This window comes from Paroedura picta, chromosome 1, assembly GCF_049243985.1.
Source record: "Paroedura picta isolate Pp20150507F chromosome 1, Ppicta_v3.0, whole genome shotgun sequence".
NCBI classification, from domain to species: Eukaryota; Metazoa; Chordata; class Lepidosauria; order Squamata; family Gekkonidae; genus Paroedura; species Paroedura picta.
Window position 1 is genome coordinate 111,542,470 of NC_135369.1, and position 13,588 is coordinate 111,556,057.

Below are 13,588 nucleotides of genomic sequence, written 5' to 3' on the forward strand. Positions count from 1 at the left end.
TACAGCACTTGGGATTTTTTCAGCCATTACCTTTTATGTACTGCAGTTCATTATTACAAAGTTTGACTCCAGTGGCAGCTTCAAGACCAATGAAGCTTTATTCTGAAAGTTTGTACTCCGAATTAAACTTGGGTGGCCTTAAAAGTGCCACTGAACTTGAACTTTATTCTGCTTTTTCAAACCAACTTGAAACTACCCACCTGAATCTGCAGTTCATTATATATGATTGATGGATGTTGCAAGCTAAACCAGCACTAGCATCTGGAAAATGCTGGTGTTTAAAATTGAATATAATAAGACATGTATAAGAATGTAAGAAACACTGGAGTCGATTACTGAAATATTTGCTTGATTTAGAAACATGTAAGCAACAGTGAATTTAGTTCATATGAATTAGTATGCATAGGATTCATGGCTGAAATTCTGTACTCACTTTCCTGGGAGGAACTGTGGCCCAATTTAAACATGAAACTCAACCTGTGCAAAGTCATAGGAGTAAGCTTGGTTTCTTCAACAAATACTTTTAAGGACTTATTTCTAAAAAATTTATCTGCCTGTTAGCATTTTGCTCTCAAGGCACCTTTTGGAAATTGTTCCCAAAATGGTTAGAAATTAACTGGAGCTTCCTATTATGGTGGCTGCTCAGCAGAAGGGCCTTGATCGTTCCTTCTCCTGCGGAACGTCTGGCTGAGTCAATTGCAAATGACATATTACTCTTCTGCAATTATGAAACAGTGCAATCCAATTTATCCACATTTCTGACATTTACACAGCTGGTTTTAGCTCATGATATTAATGCATTAAAGTAATTAGTTTCAGCTGTGTTAGTCCATAGCAGAATAAAATTTAAGCCCAGTAGCACTTTAAAGACGAACAAGAGTAGCACCGGGGCATAAACTTTGATGTGACAAAACTCATGTCTGCTGCCGGTACCTATCTGCTGCCGGTACCCTAGAAAATGTTGGTTGGTCTTCAAGGTGTTGCTTTATGCCAATATTATTAAAATTGTTAGAAAGGTATCCCCTAGACCACACCTATATATCCATTTAGACCAATTCCTAGGACAAAAATAGTGTAGGGAGCTAAAATGTCATTTAAAGTTTGGAAGGAACTGTAATATTTCATTAACTGTAATGAAAGTAAGCTATGTAACAATACTATGTACAGTACACTGAACTATGGTCTTACTATGAATCTTTAGTTAGGGCAGGAAGAAATAAATAATTAAATTATCAAGATTAGTTACAACAGCATAGAAGCAAAACAGTAATAACTTTCCGCAACTGATGGCCCTAAACCCAGGTTGATTTCTTCTAGTAAATGAGGTTAATTAGTCCGGCGCCGCGGACTAAATAATGCGGTAAGCAGTGGGTGGGAGGAGTTAAGGCGGGCTCAGTCCATGATGAGGAAGGGTGCCGATTGGCCTCTTCCTCCGGACTGACAATTGGAGGGCCCAATCGGCAGGCGACTGGGCCTCCAGTTTGCCCGCTTGCCGCCAAGGGAGCAACTGCGAGGCGCGCTTTGCGCGGCTCGCAGTTGCTCCCTGGCCGGCGGCCTGGCGCGTCGGGAGGTGCTTCGCGCCTCCCACCACGCCAGGCCGCCAGCCAGAGAGCTGCCGTGAGCTGCGCAAAGCGCGGCTCCCGGCTCCTCCCTGCACGCCACCCTGCAGACTTGCCGCCCCGAGATTGCTGCCTTCGGCCCCACGAACGCCACTGCCTCAAGAAACGACGACGACACCCGCAGCCGCGCCCACCCGCCCGGCCCGCACACAGACCTCAAGACACTTGGCGCCCTCAGGTCGTCTGTGGCGCGGACGGGGGGGTCCACCAGTCATACCTAGCGCCCGCTGTATTTATACGACAGTGGGCCTATTTTCTAGTCTATTATAATTTGTTCTCTCGAAGTAGGAAAAATGTTAAGAAATGTAAAGCTTAGTTATAAATGGAATACATGCTTTTCAGAACTTCCATAATATTGGTTTTTGTTTGCTTGTTTTGTTTTGTGGAGTCAAATCATAGCTGACTTATCCTTTGGCATTTTCAAGGTTAGAGATAAACAGAGGTGATTTCCCATTGCAAGCCTCTGCATAGCAACGCAGGACTGCCATGGCAGTCTTTTATCCAAGTACTAAGCAGGACTGGCCGTACTTAACTTCCAAGATCTGACTAGCCATGGCTATTCAGATCAGGGCATATAATGCGGTATTGGTATTTTTAGTGCTGCATTTATAAGAAATATTTTCCCTCCTACTTTAGATTTGCCAGCCTCCAGGTGGTATTTAGGGACTCCAACTGATCTCCAGAAGATAGAGATCAGTTCACTTAGAGAAAATGGCTGCTTTGGAAGGTGGACTTTATCGTATTATACTCCCCTCTCAAAATCCCTCCCCTCTCAAAATCCATAATCCTCAGGCTCTTCCTCCAAAATCTCCAGGTCTTTCTTAACCCAGACATGGCAACCCTATCCTACCTATATTCATTCTTAGCATTGCGTTAAGACAACAACCCAGGTTTTGCAAAGAAATAGATAATAAAAATGCAGACTATATAGAATTCTATAGTTTTGTTTCAGGCACTCCCTATCCTTTTGCAGCAATGCCTTTGTTTAACAGTCAGGAGGTACCAGATTCGGCTTTGTTAAGCAAATATTGGATTTACAGTGCAGTGAAAGATCCTTGTCATGCCTGCAGAAATGGTATAAAGTGATACAAGCATGTACATTTTCACTGAATATTTTTAAAGTTCAGCAAAATACTGGAGTATAAAATATGCACATGAATTAAACCATAAATGCTTACAAAAGTCAAGAAGGCAAGTTGCATCGAGAAGCAGAACAGGAAGGAAAACACATCTTGCTCCTGCACCCACCCAGCAATCTTTTTACAAGCTTACATAATCAAGTTTGTGCTGATATTCTGTACTTTTGAATTGCCTGAAGTTTAATTAGCTAGTTTATGATTGATGTATACGATGCTGTTCTGTGTGACCTCGGGATCTTTAAAAAAGAAAGTTTGCTCTTGACAATGCCCTTTACAATTGTAGGTCTCAAGGTGTGAATTCTTTCCAGTGCACTTTCATTAAAGTGAATGGACCTTTGCACAATATAGTCAATATAGTCACTATATTATGGGAGAGTGCTGCTAACCCAAGGAACTCCATGCAGGCATGGTCCATCTTACTCCTTTTCCAGATGGGCTGGGGAAATGAAATAACAGTGGTGGCTAACTCTTTAATCCAGTCTTTCTCAACTTTTACCATTGAGAATGCCCTGAAACATTCTTCAGGCTTCAAAAAATCCCAAAACTGGCATAATCATGCAGAATATGGTTGGGAAGTATAGCTGTGTACATGCCCCCCACACCTCTTCCCTTCCCATCTCCTCCAGACCCATCACTGGCCATTTTGGAAGGAGAGTTGACATGACCATCTATGGTCATATCACCCAATAACTGTTTAATACATTTAAAAAGCATATAAAAATGAATTAACTCCCACTCTTTCAGGGCCACTCTTTCACAAAACCCTGGTTGAGAAAGCCTGCTTTTATCCATCATACTTAATCCTGCTTTACTTGTGAATGTGTGTGTGGAAATTGCTGTCAAGTCTCATGAGACTCTGAGTAACCCTGTAGGGTTTTCAAGGCAAGAGACTAACAGAGGCATTTTGCCATTGTTTGCCTTGGCAGTCTTTTATCCTGGAATTCTTTGATGGTTCACCCATCCAAATACTAACCAGTGCTGACCCCACTTATCTTTTGAGATCTAATAAGATTGGGCAAGCCTGTGCCTTGAATTCTGCCCTTCAAATGCTTCAGTACTTATACCAAGAAGTGTGTAAGTGTGTAGGTGACATTTCATTTTAGCGAAGTAACAGAGCTATGTTTATCTTTATATCTGACCTATGCTTGTAAAGCATATATTTTTAATATTAACAGTACAATTTTATACACAGATATTCTAGTCTAAGCTTATTTGAATCAATGGGGATTGTTGTATCTAAGTCTCACTTAGTGCTTTTAAATGCCAGACCAAAACATTCCTTTTTACCCAGGTTTTTAACTTCATCTTTTCGAATTGTTTTTATTGTCTTCCTCTAGTCTGGGGACTGGTTTATGATGATTATTTTAGACTGCTAAACATTTCCCGTGTCTTTCTGTTCATGCACGGCTTTCTTAATAGCTAGGTTTTTATGGTTTGTAATTATAATGATTTAATGCTGTTTTAATGATTTTGTTTTGCTTCATAAGTCACCTCAAGCAGGTCTCTGAAGAGGTGGCACATATACATTTTCTAAGCAAACATTTTTTTAAATGTTACTTTCTTGCTAGAGTATCATTTCTTTTAGACTAGCATAACAATTATGTTTTTCTTGATGATTGGATCTGAATTTTACATAAATACATTCCATTGCACTTCTTGCACTTCATGGATCTTTAACTCTTAACATTTGTTCTTTTTTCACTCCTACATAAAATGTCTACAAAGTGCCTTCTCTGTTTTGACCCCACCTTGTGAAATGTCCTGCTAGAGGAAGTCAGGAAGGCTCCTACTTTCCCAGCTTTCTACAAACTATGCAAAACTGAATTATTTAAGATGGCATTTCTTCTCAGACAATATGGTAGCACAGAATAAATTACTGAAGATTATGGTCTGTACTTCTGTGTATAGTTTGCTGTGGGTGGGATCATGTTATGTAGTTTTGCATTAATGTGTCATGTTAATACTTATGCCTAGCTTCAGTTCTGTTTTTAGACTTCTGGTTGCTTCTACAATCTTGTTTCTATCTCATTACTGAATGTCCCATTTTGATGATTGTACTGACTTGCTCTGTGTAATCATCCTTGAGTCCAAGTGAAAAAGGTGGATTTCAAATAATGTAAATTTTTAAAAAGTCAATTTACTTTGCACTTGAAGAACAGACATATGGTCCATGAAAGCTTATGATGGGGGAAAACATTAATATTTTTGTGGGCCACCCTAATAAATGTGAATAAAGGTAAAGGGTATCCCCTGTGCAAGCACCGAGTCATGTCTGACCCTTGGGGTGACACCCTCTAGAGTTTTCTTGGCAGACTCAATATGGGGTGGTTTGCCAGTGCCTTCCCCAGTCATTACTTGTTTACCCCCCAGCAAGCTGGGTACTCAGTTTACCGACCTTGGAAGGATGGAAGGCTGAGTCAACCTTGAGCCGGCTGCTGGGATTGAACTCCCAGCCCCATGGGCAGAGCTTCAGACCGCATGTCTGCTGCCTTACCACTCTGCGCCACCAGAGGCTCAAGAAATGTGAATAAGCCCCATTAAATAAGCTTGAGCAGAATTCTAAGCAGGCTTGTTCAGGATTGCTGTTTTCAACTGACACAGACTTGTATTAGCCTTGTCATGAACTCAGTCTTCCATTTTTTCATTTATATTCTTAGTACTTATCAGCATTGGAGCATTAGTAAATCTACAATTGAGAACAAAAATGCCCCTTACTCTGTTCTGAAGTCATTGTAATCTCCCTTCTCCACACTCAGATGTAGTGTCCTCAGCTGGCTAGCCTCCTCCTTTCCTGCTTTCAGTAGTATCTCCTTCTGCAGTCTCTGGTGACAGCTCATTGAGAAAATGCTGCCTCTGCATGTTCCTTTGACAAGGTAGCTTGGATTTTTTCTTGATCCTGAGCTGTTCTAGTGATCTTAAAAATAAAAAAAGTTTGTTTATTTATTTTAATATTTTGAAGATTTCAGTATCCCCAGTGTTCAAAATTGTTTTAATGTAAAGCTGCTGTGAAACTTTTCCCCATTAAAGCACTTACCTCATTTTGTGGCTTCAGGGAGTATTTACACAGGTACGCCCTCAATGAAACCAAAAGATTCCTCATAGTCAACTATAATGCACAGTCTTAACAATGAAGAGTGTATTACAGCAAAAAAAAAAAAAAAACAATACTTGCCATGACATAAGCTGGCCAATTAAGTGGTATTAACTGCAATTTCAGTTGACTCAGGTATAAACACTTTCACTGCCATAAGTGGTAAATTTGCCTAGCAGACTTCAACTACCTGACCATATCTTGCTCCTGTTGTATAGGTAATATTATTCTACTTGCCCAGTGTTTGGAGAACTTCATATGCTTTAGGTTGCAAGCTTATGTCAAGTCTCAGAACACACTGAAGCTGGATGTACAGGTACAGGGGCATGGAAACAACCAGTAGAGGTGTGACAACATATTTGGTACAGTTCCTTGTAATTTTCTTTAATCTAATCCATTCAATTTTTTTTTGTTGCCACCAAGTCACAGCCAATGTATGGAGAAAGGTTCTTCAAGGAAGGAGAACAAAAATACCCATTTTGCCATTGCCTGCCCCTACATAGCAAAGCCTGGATTTCCTTGGTGGTCTCATATCCAAGTACTAACCATGGCTGACATGGGTTAACTTCCAAGATCTTAAAAGAATGGGATGATCTGGGCATTTGATATTTGTTGCTATTTCATTTCCATGGAGTTCAAAGGGAAATACATAGCTGTAGCTATTTTTACCTCCATATCTCATTCTAGGACTTAGACTAGGATATAAAAGAAACTGAAATCTGTGTACTTGGTCAATGTGATCGTAACTAGTTAAGTTCTCATTATCTGTGCTTACTACAATTGTTTGATTACATTAACTTACATATGGAAGACTTTTATCCATGATGGAGAGTATTCGAAATACTGAGCATGACTTTTTAACATAGTTTTTAAAATGCTTGGTCACATTATGAAGAAGAAGAAGAAGAAGAAGAAGAAGAAGAAGAAGAAGAAGAGTTGGTTCTTATATGCCGCTTTTCCCTACCCGAAGGAGGCTCAAAGCGGCTTAGTCGCCTTCCCATTCCTCTCCCCACAACAGACACCCTGTGGGGTGGGTGAGGCTGAGAGAGCGCTGATATCACTGCCCGGTCAGAACAATGAGAAGGCAAGACTCACTGAAAAGCCAATAATGCTTCCCAGGACCTACCAAAACTGCAGTCCCGGGCCCCATGGTCAGGGGGATAACAAGGGCTGGTTCTGCACTTACGGTTTTTTTTTCCATTGTCGATCCTGCTGAATTCAGATTGATCTGAATCTGGGTCTTCCACCATTCTTCCTGAATTGAACAGATGTTGCATTCCACACTTAATTGCCTGCCTGCTCTCTCCTTCCTGCTTGATTGGGGAAGCTAAAAGGGGGGAGAGGAGTGGTGGTTGTGACGCTCCAGCTGGCATTGAAGGAGCACAAGACTGGAGAGGGCCTTATTTCCTGCCGCCTCCTCTACAGTCAAAACAAGCGGAGGAGGGGAATGGAACACAAGGCAGCTTGTTATTTTTCTTTTCCTGAATGAATGGGGGGGGGCAGGAGAACAAGGGGGGAAAGACAATCCCAAATGCAGATCTCGCCACATAGAAGTGTGGGCTTTTGGACAAGAGCACAGGCACTTAAAAATGTGGGCAAAAATAAATCTTGCGAGGGAATGGCAACCAGGAACCAGCAGTCTTTGAACTGAAGCCCTGACCAGTCAGTGACAGACTACTGCACTACATCATTGTCAGCGTTTGAGGCATGGGGGAGGAGGAATCCAGCAAAGCACAATTAATACTGGGGCTTTTGGAGCAGTTTTCTCAAATGTAGTGAGTTATATTCACTCATGGATATTGTGGGGGAGACCTACTGTAACCACTAAATATCAAAATGAAAATCGAGTGAGGTGTGGATGAGTTTTTTTTTAATTCGGGGTCACCAGGGATGAAAAGCAAAGTGCAGATGCCGCCTAGGGTAGCCATATAAGTAAGTAAGCTTGTGTTAACTTTAGTTTTAGCAAAGAACTTCATACACCTGTTTTGTTTAATTTTTTAATAAAAAGACTTCTTTACCAAAGAGTCTGCTTATTGAGAATTTGACTGGGCATTGACAAGAATAAACATATATTCATATGATTAAGCTGTGCAACAGTAAGAACTGTTCTAAGCTGAAGGGATGAGTACCTGACACAAATATCTGTGGATATGTAATGGGACCAGGTACAGGGCAAGTCAGAAGAAGCATGCAGAAATTTACCAAGGCCAAATGCTCCGTAATTTTTTCAGTGTGTGAGTTAATGGGGGGCTCTACAGTTTTGCAGAACATTAGTACCCGCACTAGTAAACAGAACTAACTTTGCAAATAAATCAACAATTTACATATACATCCTGCAAAAATACATATTTAGACTTTGCCTATTATACATGGGTCTTGATCATTTTGAGGAACATTGTTGGGAAAAAGAAAATATAAGGGAAAATAACTTCTGGTTAAAGCTGCCCTTCCTGGTGATTCTCATGATGGAAGTGAATCTGTGGTTTGAGTGAGTATCTAGGGAACAGACTGTGGGATGTCTAGTATACTACATATCTCATTCTAAGAGGAATGTAAATAGAGCAGCTGGCAGGAAACTGACCTGCTGTGAAAAGTGCCCAATGGCAAATCAAGGAGATGGGTTCAACTCTGATGGTGAGTGTGAATGCCTCCTCCCTCTTAGTGCCAGCGATTTTAGGAAACCGTAATGTAAATACCAGGGTGGCCATACATGGGATTCTTGATTCTGGCTGTAACTGAACTTTGATTGTCCCCACCATGGTAGAGGGTCTAAAGTTAAGACTTAAAGAACTTGAGTGGCACATCACATTTTTTAAACTGGATGGGAACCCAGAAGGGGGGTGGGGTGGGGTGGTTTCTCAAGAGACTGAAGCAGCAGAACTGGGGATTGGGGAGTATGGGAGAATATTATGTTAGTGGTAGTCTCGGTGGCCAAATACCCCCTTAGTGTTAGGGTTGGATTGACAAAAAAGATAACTCAAGGGTGGACTGAAGGGAACAGATCCTGGCATTGTGGGACATGGGGTACAGGTCCCATTGTAATTTGGAAACACTAGCCTAAAAGGAGGCCAAGGGGAGCCAGGGGCTGTGGTAGTACTGAAGAGTTTGGAAGATCTCCCAAGGGAATATTGGAAGCTGCAGGAGATGTTTTATAGAATTATAATAAGCTTCTTCCCCACCAAAAATGGACCATGCTATTGAGCTGAAACCAGGGGAGCTGATATCTAAGATCTGTCTCTATTCCATGAGCCTAGAGGAGACTGTGGAGCTCAGAAAATGTATTGATGACAATTTTAATTGGGGGTTTATCTGAGCTGCCTCCTCCCACATGTTTGCCCAAATGCTTGATTCTAGGATCCATAGGGGCCATCTGCTGTGCCTCCTGGCCTGGAAACATTTTCCAGATGCTGAGAATGAATGGGTTGGTGTTTTTCATGTGAATGCTCCTTCTGCAAAAAATCCACAAAATATAGCAAGTGATGAGGCCAGAATTAGCCTGGATCAGGGCTGTAAGTTCCACATGATAACTATGGTTGAGGCCTATATATGCCATCAAACAGCTGGCCTCCCTACTAAAATGAAGAACTTAAATAACAACAACAACAAACCCCTCCTAGACACAATTGGAAACAACTGAATATGTGCTCTATAACTGTACTAATGAAGCACTTTATTCTCCCTGATGATAGAGAAATAGCAGTGAACTTTGGATGTATAGTATTTTTAAATAATATTATTTAATAGTATTAAATTGTTTTAACTGTAAATGATAAATTGTAAGCCATCCTGAGCCTTTGGGAAAAGGTGGAATATAAATTTAATAAATAAAGCCTTTCTTTTAAAAATCTGACGTTGGTTTTATCCTGCTGTTTTCCTGCCATATATAGGCTTCTGCTGATCTATGCCGACTTAGCTGTGCTGAAACCTGTTGGTTGGTTATTAGTGTGCCTAACTCTCCAAGCTATCAGGCTATTAGCAAAAAATGGTTCCCATGTTGATCAAAAAAAAAAAAAAAGGGAAATGCAAGCTGCATCCTACTAAAAGTCAATTACCAAGTTCCTACTGATTTTAATGGATATGGCTAGCAGTCAGAATCAGAGGACCAAACTTGTTTAACCTGATGATAAGCTTTCTAGTAACACTATATGGCTCTTTGACCAAAAAATACAAATATGTAATTGCTGCATTTACCCATTGCCTCTCCAATAGCTAGGGCTAGTTTTCAGATTGCACTATTGGGCTGAGAATGACTGGCCGAGCAGGGATTTGCCTCTGTCATTGTCCGTCAGTCCCACACTTGATCCACTATACTAGCCTGGCATAAAGAACAGTGTGGTCTGAAGATCAGCATGGATAGTTGTACTACTTTTTATCTGCTCGACTGAATCTGTCACAAAACATTCTTCCCATGTTCTCCAAGAAACCATACAAAACTGATGTTATGGAAATTAAGTGCACTCGAGTAGCGGAGAACACAAAAGTGGTAAAAAAAAAAAAAAACCCCTACCAGGATCACCTCTAACATACCCATTGATGGAAGGTACTCTGGGTGTGAGATGCGTGATGCATTTACCTTAGAGCAGCAATCCCATGCAAGTGTCCTCCAGCTCATTAAGCATGCACAGGGAAGCTTCCACCTTGAATAAAACGTTGTTGATCTTAAAGGTGCCACTGGAGGACTCAAACTGTGTTCTGCTGCTTCAGACCAAATGAGCTGCTACCCACCTGAATCTACCCCTCCCCCCCAAAAAAAGTAGCTGCACAAGTGTGTGTAAGTACAGAGTATATTTGTACCCAGATATTCCCCCCCCCCTCCCCTTCTCTACTTAATCTCTGCAGCTTTTTTCTCCCTGTTTCACTGGTCGTCTCTTTTGCTTTGAGGAAGTCCAGTCGAAGAGGGCTGAAGAAACGGTGTCGTCGCAGTTGTGTTGCACAACAAACGCGATTAGCTGTGCTGGCGGGGCGGGGGAGACACGGGAGATGCCAGCGAAGCATCTTCCTCGCAGCCCGGCCCTGGCGAAGTGGGAGCGAGGAGTGTCTTTGCCGCCGCCTCCTGCAGCGCGCCCCCCCCCCCCCCCCGGAGCGCCAGGAGGGTCCCAGGGAACAAGGCTGCCATGAGTCATGCTGAGGCTAGCGGGCAGGAAGCAGGACTGCGCCGAACTCCTCCCTCCCTCCCTCTCTCTCGCTCGCTCCCTGCCTCAGCCGCCGACCTCGAAGGGGAGGAGTCGCTGGAGCCCGCCCAGCCAAGTTGCCAGGCGAGGCACCGGCCTCCGCTCCCTTCCCAGCTGCAGCCCCAAGTATGCCCGCCCGCGCATCATGAGCCGGTGGTCCGGGTCCCAGGGAGTTGTCCTGACGGCCTACCACCCCAGCCCCGGCGCCGCCGAGGGGCCAGCAGCCAGCCATGCCAAAGAGGGCGCCGGAACGTCCCCCGTGAGGTAAGGGCTCCGTGGCAAGCGCTGCGCTTCTGCCGTCCACCACCGCCACCGCCTGCCTGCCTGCCTGCCAAGTGGGACCGGGACCGGGACCGGTGGCGCTGCAGCCGGCTGCCGGAGGAGAGGGGCGCGTCGGCTCTGCGCTGCTTGTTGACGCAGGCCCGGCGGCTGGAGGTGGCGACGAAAGGCTGGCCGCCGTGAGAGCGGCGGAGTCAGATGATCCCAGTTTCAATGGCAGGAAATGCCATCAGCAAGGAGGCACGGTGGCTGCGGGGTGGCTCTCGGCAGGTGCAGATGGTGGGAAATGCAAAGCGCCCGGACGTCGGCGTTTAATAGTGTGCGGCAGACACACGCGCGACAAGCCCAGTGCTCAGGCAAGAGCGAGCGACTGCGCCTTCGTTAGGCAAGAGATGGTTTTCTTTCTGCCTCCCAGCACAGGGCATGTCCTTAAAGAACTTTTTCTTGTGAAGGAAGAATGACTGACGTTTGTCAGACTTTTACCCCTTCTTGTTAACCTAAGTAAAGAGTCTCTCTTCCATAGATTACAGGAGTACCAGTAATATTTCCTGGTATGTGAACTTTGGTTTTTCCCTCCCCAAGAGTTATTTTTGATAATGGCCTCAGCACCTCACTTTTACTGCCTCTGAGAGGTGTGCACACGTGCATACGAAAATACTGATTGCATGCTACTGGGAGCCGAACAATTTTTATTTTTTGTTTCTTAGATGTCTATACTGCTGTGCCCTCCCAACAAGCCAGCTCAGGGCAGTGCTTTAAAGATTGCTTTAAGGATGAGAATTAAGCGGCATTGTTAAGAGTGTAACCCTGGGCCTCTGCAAGCGCCTTTGCTGGGGCTTGGAATTGGCAAATGGGATGCAACAATTGCCTTCTGGAGAGTAGGCACACATCCACCCACTGCATTTATAGTTCCAGGTGGGTAGCCAAGTTGGTCTGAAACAACAGGACAAAGTTTTGGTCCAGTGGCACCTTTAAGGCCAATGAAGTTTAATTCTGAGTATAAGTTTTCATGTGCATATACCCACATTTTTCAACCTTGTGACCATGGAGGAGCCCCTGAAATAATTTTTCAGGCCTTGAAGAGTCCTGGAAGTGATGCCAGCTGGCCATGCCTCTCTATCATGCCCTGATAAGTTACATGTCATTGGAAGAGACATCACCATCTGCATTAACAGGCAGTCATGAGGAGGACTGAGGGGAAAAAAGAGATGAAGCAGTTTACTGCTGTCACCTGCCCTGGGGGAAGGGTGGGTTGGAAATAAAAATGCATTATTATTATTATTATTATTATTATTATTATTATTATTATTATTATTATTATTATTATTATTATTATTATTATTATGTGGGAGTAGGCATGCAGGCTCTGCCCCCCCCCCTGCACATCATCCATAAGAAACCTCACTCATGCTCAGATGGGAGGGGGGACAATGGGAGCTGTCAGCTCCCTAGCTTGGGGCTGAGTCCATTACGACAGTGGGCCGCGGCCCGGTGCCGGGCCATGAAGGCCTTGGCGCCGGGCCGCGGCTCCTTCTTCCCTCCCCCCCCCCGAAGCGAGAAGCTCGCCAGGCCACGAGCAAATCGGCCGCGAAAGTGGCCGATTAGCTCGCGGCCCGGCAAGCTTCTTATTTCGGGAGGGGAGGGAAGAGAAGCTTGCCGAGCCGCAAGCTAATCGGCTGCTTTAGCCGGGCGCAAACGTGCGTGCACGGCAGTCCGCGCATGGGCGTTTGCACTGGGGCTGCCGCATGTGGGCGGGCCCCCGGGCCGCCCTCTCCCCCCACTATGCCGCAGCAGTCCGCAGCAGGCGAAAGCTTGTGGACCGCTGCATTACGACATAAAGAAAAATGCCACAGACCCCCTCTGGAGCTTCTGTGGATCCCTGGCTGGGAATCCCTGGCATACACACTTCTTCAAATACATTGAAAGAGTTTTCCTCACCCATTACACATAGGTGGGGGCAGAGTTAGTTGCTAGGAAGGGTTAAAGGTAAAGGTAAAGGTATCCCCTGTGCAAGCACCGAGTCATGTCTGACCCTTGGGGTGATGCCCTCTAGCGTTTTCATGGCAGACTCAATACGGGGTGGTTTGCCAGTGCCTTCCCCAGTCATTACTGTTTACCCCCCAGCTAGGAAGGGTTAGTGAGAGTAAAAATGCTTAAGGAACTTGCATTTATAGTTCTTACTGATATGCATAATGTGTGCTGGCTGCTGGTGCTTGGTTGGGTTCAGTTGGGTATTGGCTGCTGAGGCGAGTGATGTGGGACTTTGGTGACTGCTGTTAGGTCTGACCC

The 13,588-nt window shown here is 44.2% G+C and overlaps 1 protein-coding gene across 4 annotated transcripts in view; it reads left to right on the forward strand.

Annotated features, from left to right (window-relative positions):
- ARHGAP18 (Rho GTPase activating protein 18) overlaps positions 1 to 13,588 on the forward strand; it is a 107,588-nt gene that overhangs the window by 22,428 nt on the left and 71,572 nt on the right. For 2 of the 4 annotated variants that reach the window (XM_077353269.1, XM_077353278.1), the window contains exon 1: positions 11,059 to 11,284. The exons of 1 other annotated variant lie outside the window; for it this stretch is intronic. In XM_077353269.1, the coding sequence (XP_077209384.1) occupies positions 11,166 to 11,284 (119 nt within the window). In that variant the 5' untranslated portion in view covers positions 11,059 to 11,165. Of the gene's footprint in view, positions 1 to 11,058; positions 11,285 to 13,588 lie in introns of those variants that run through there. One more of the 4 variants, XM_077353259.1, reaches the window with a different exon arrangement.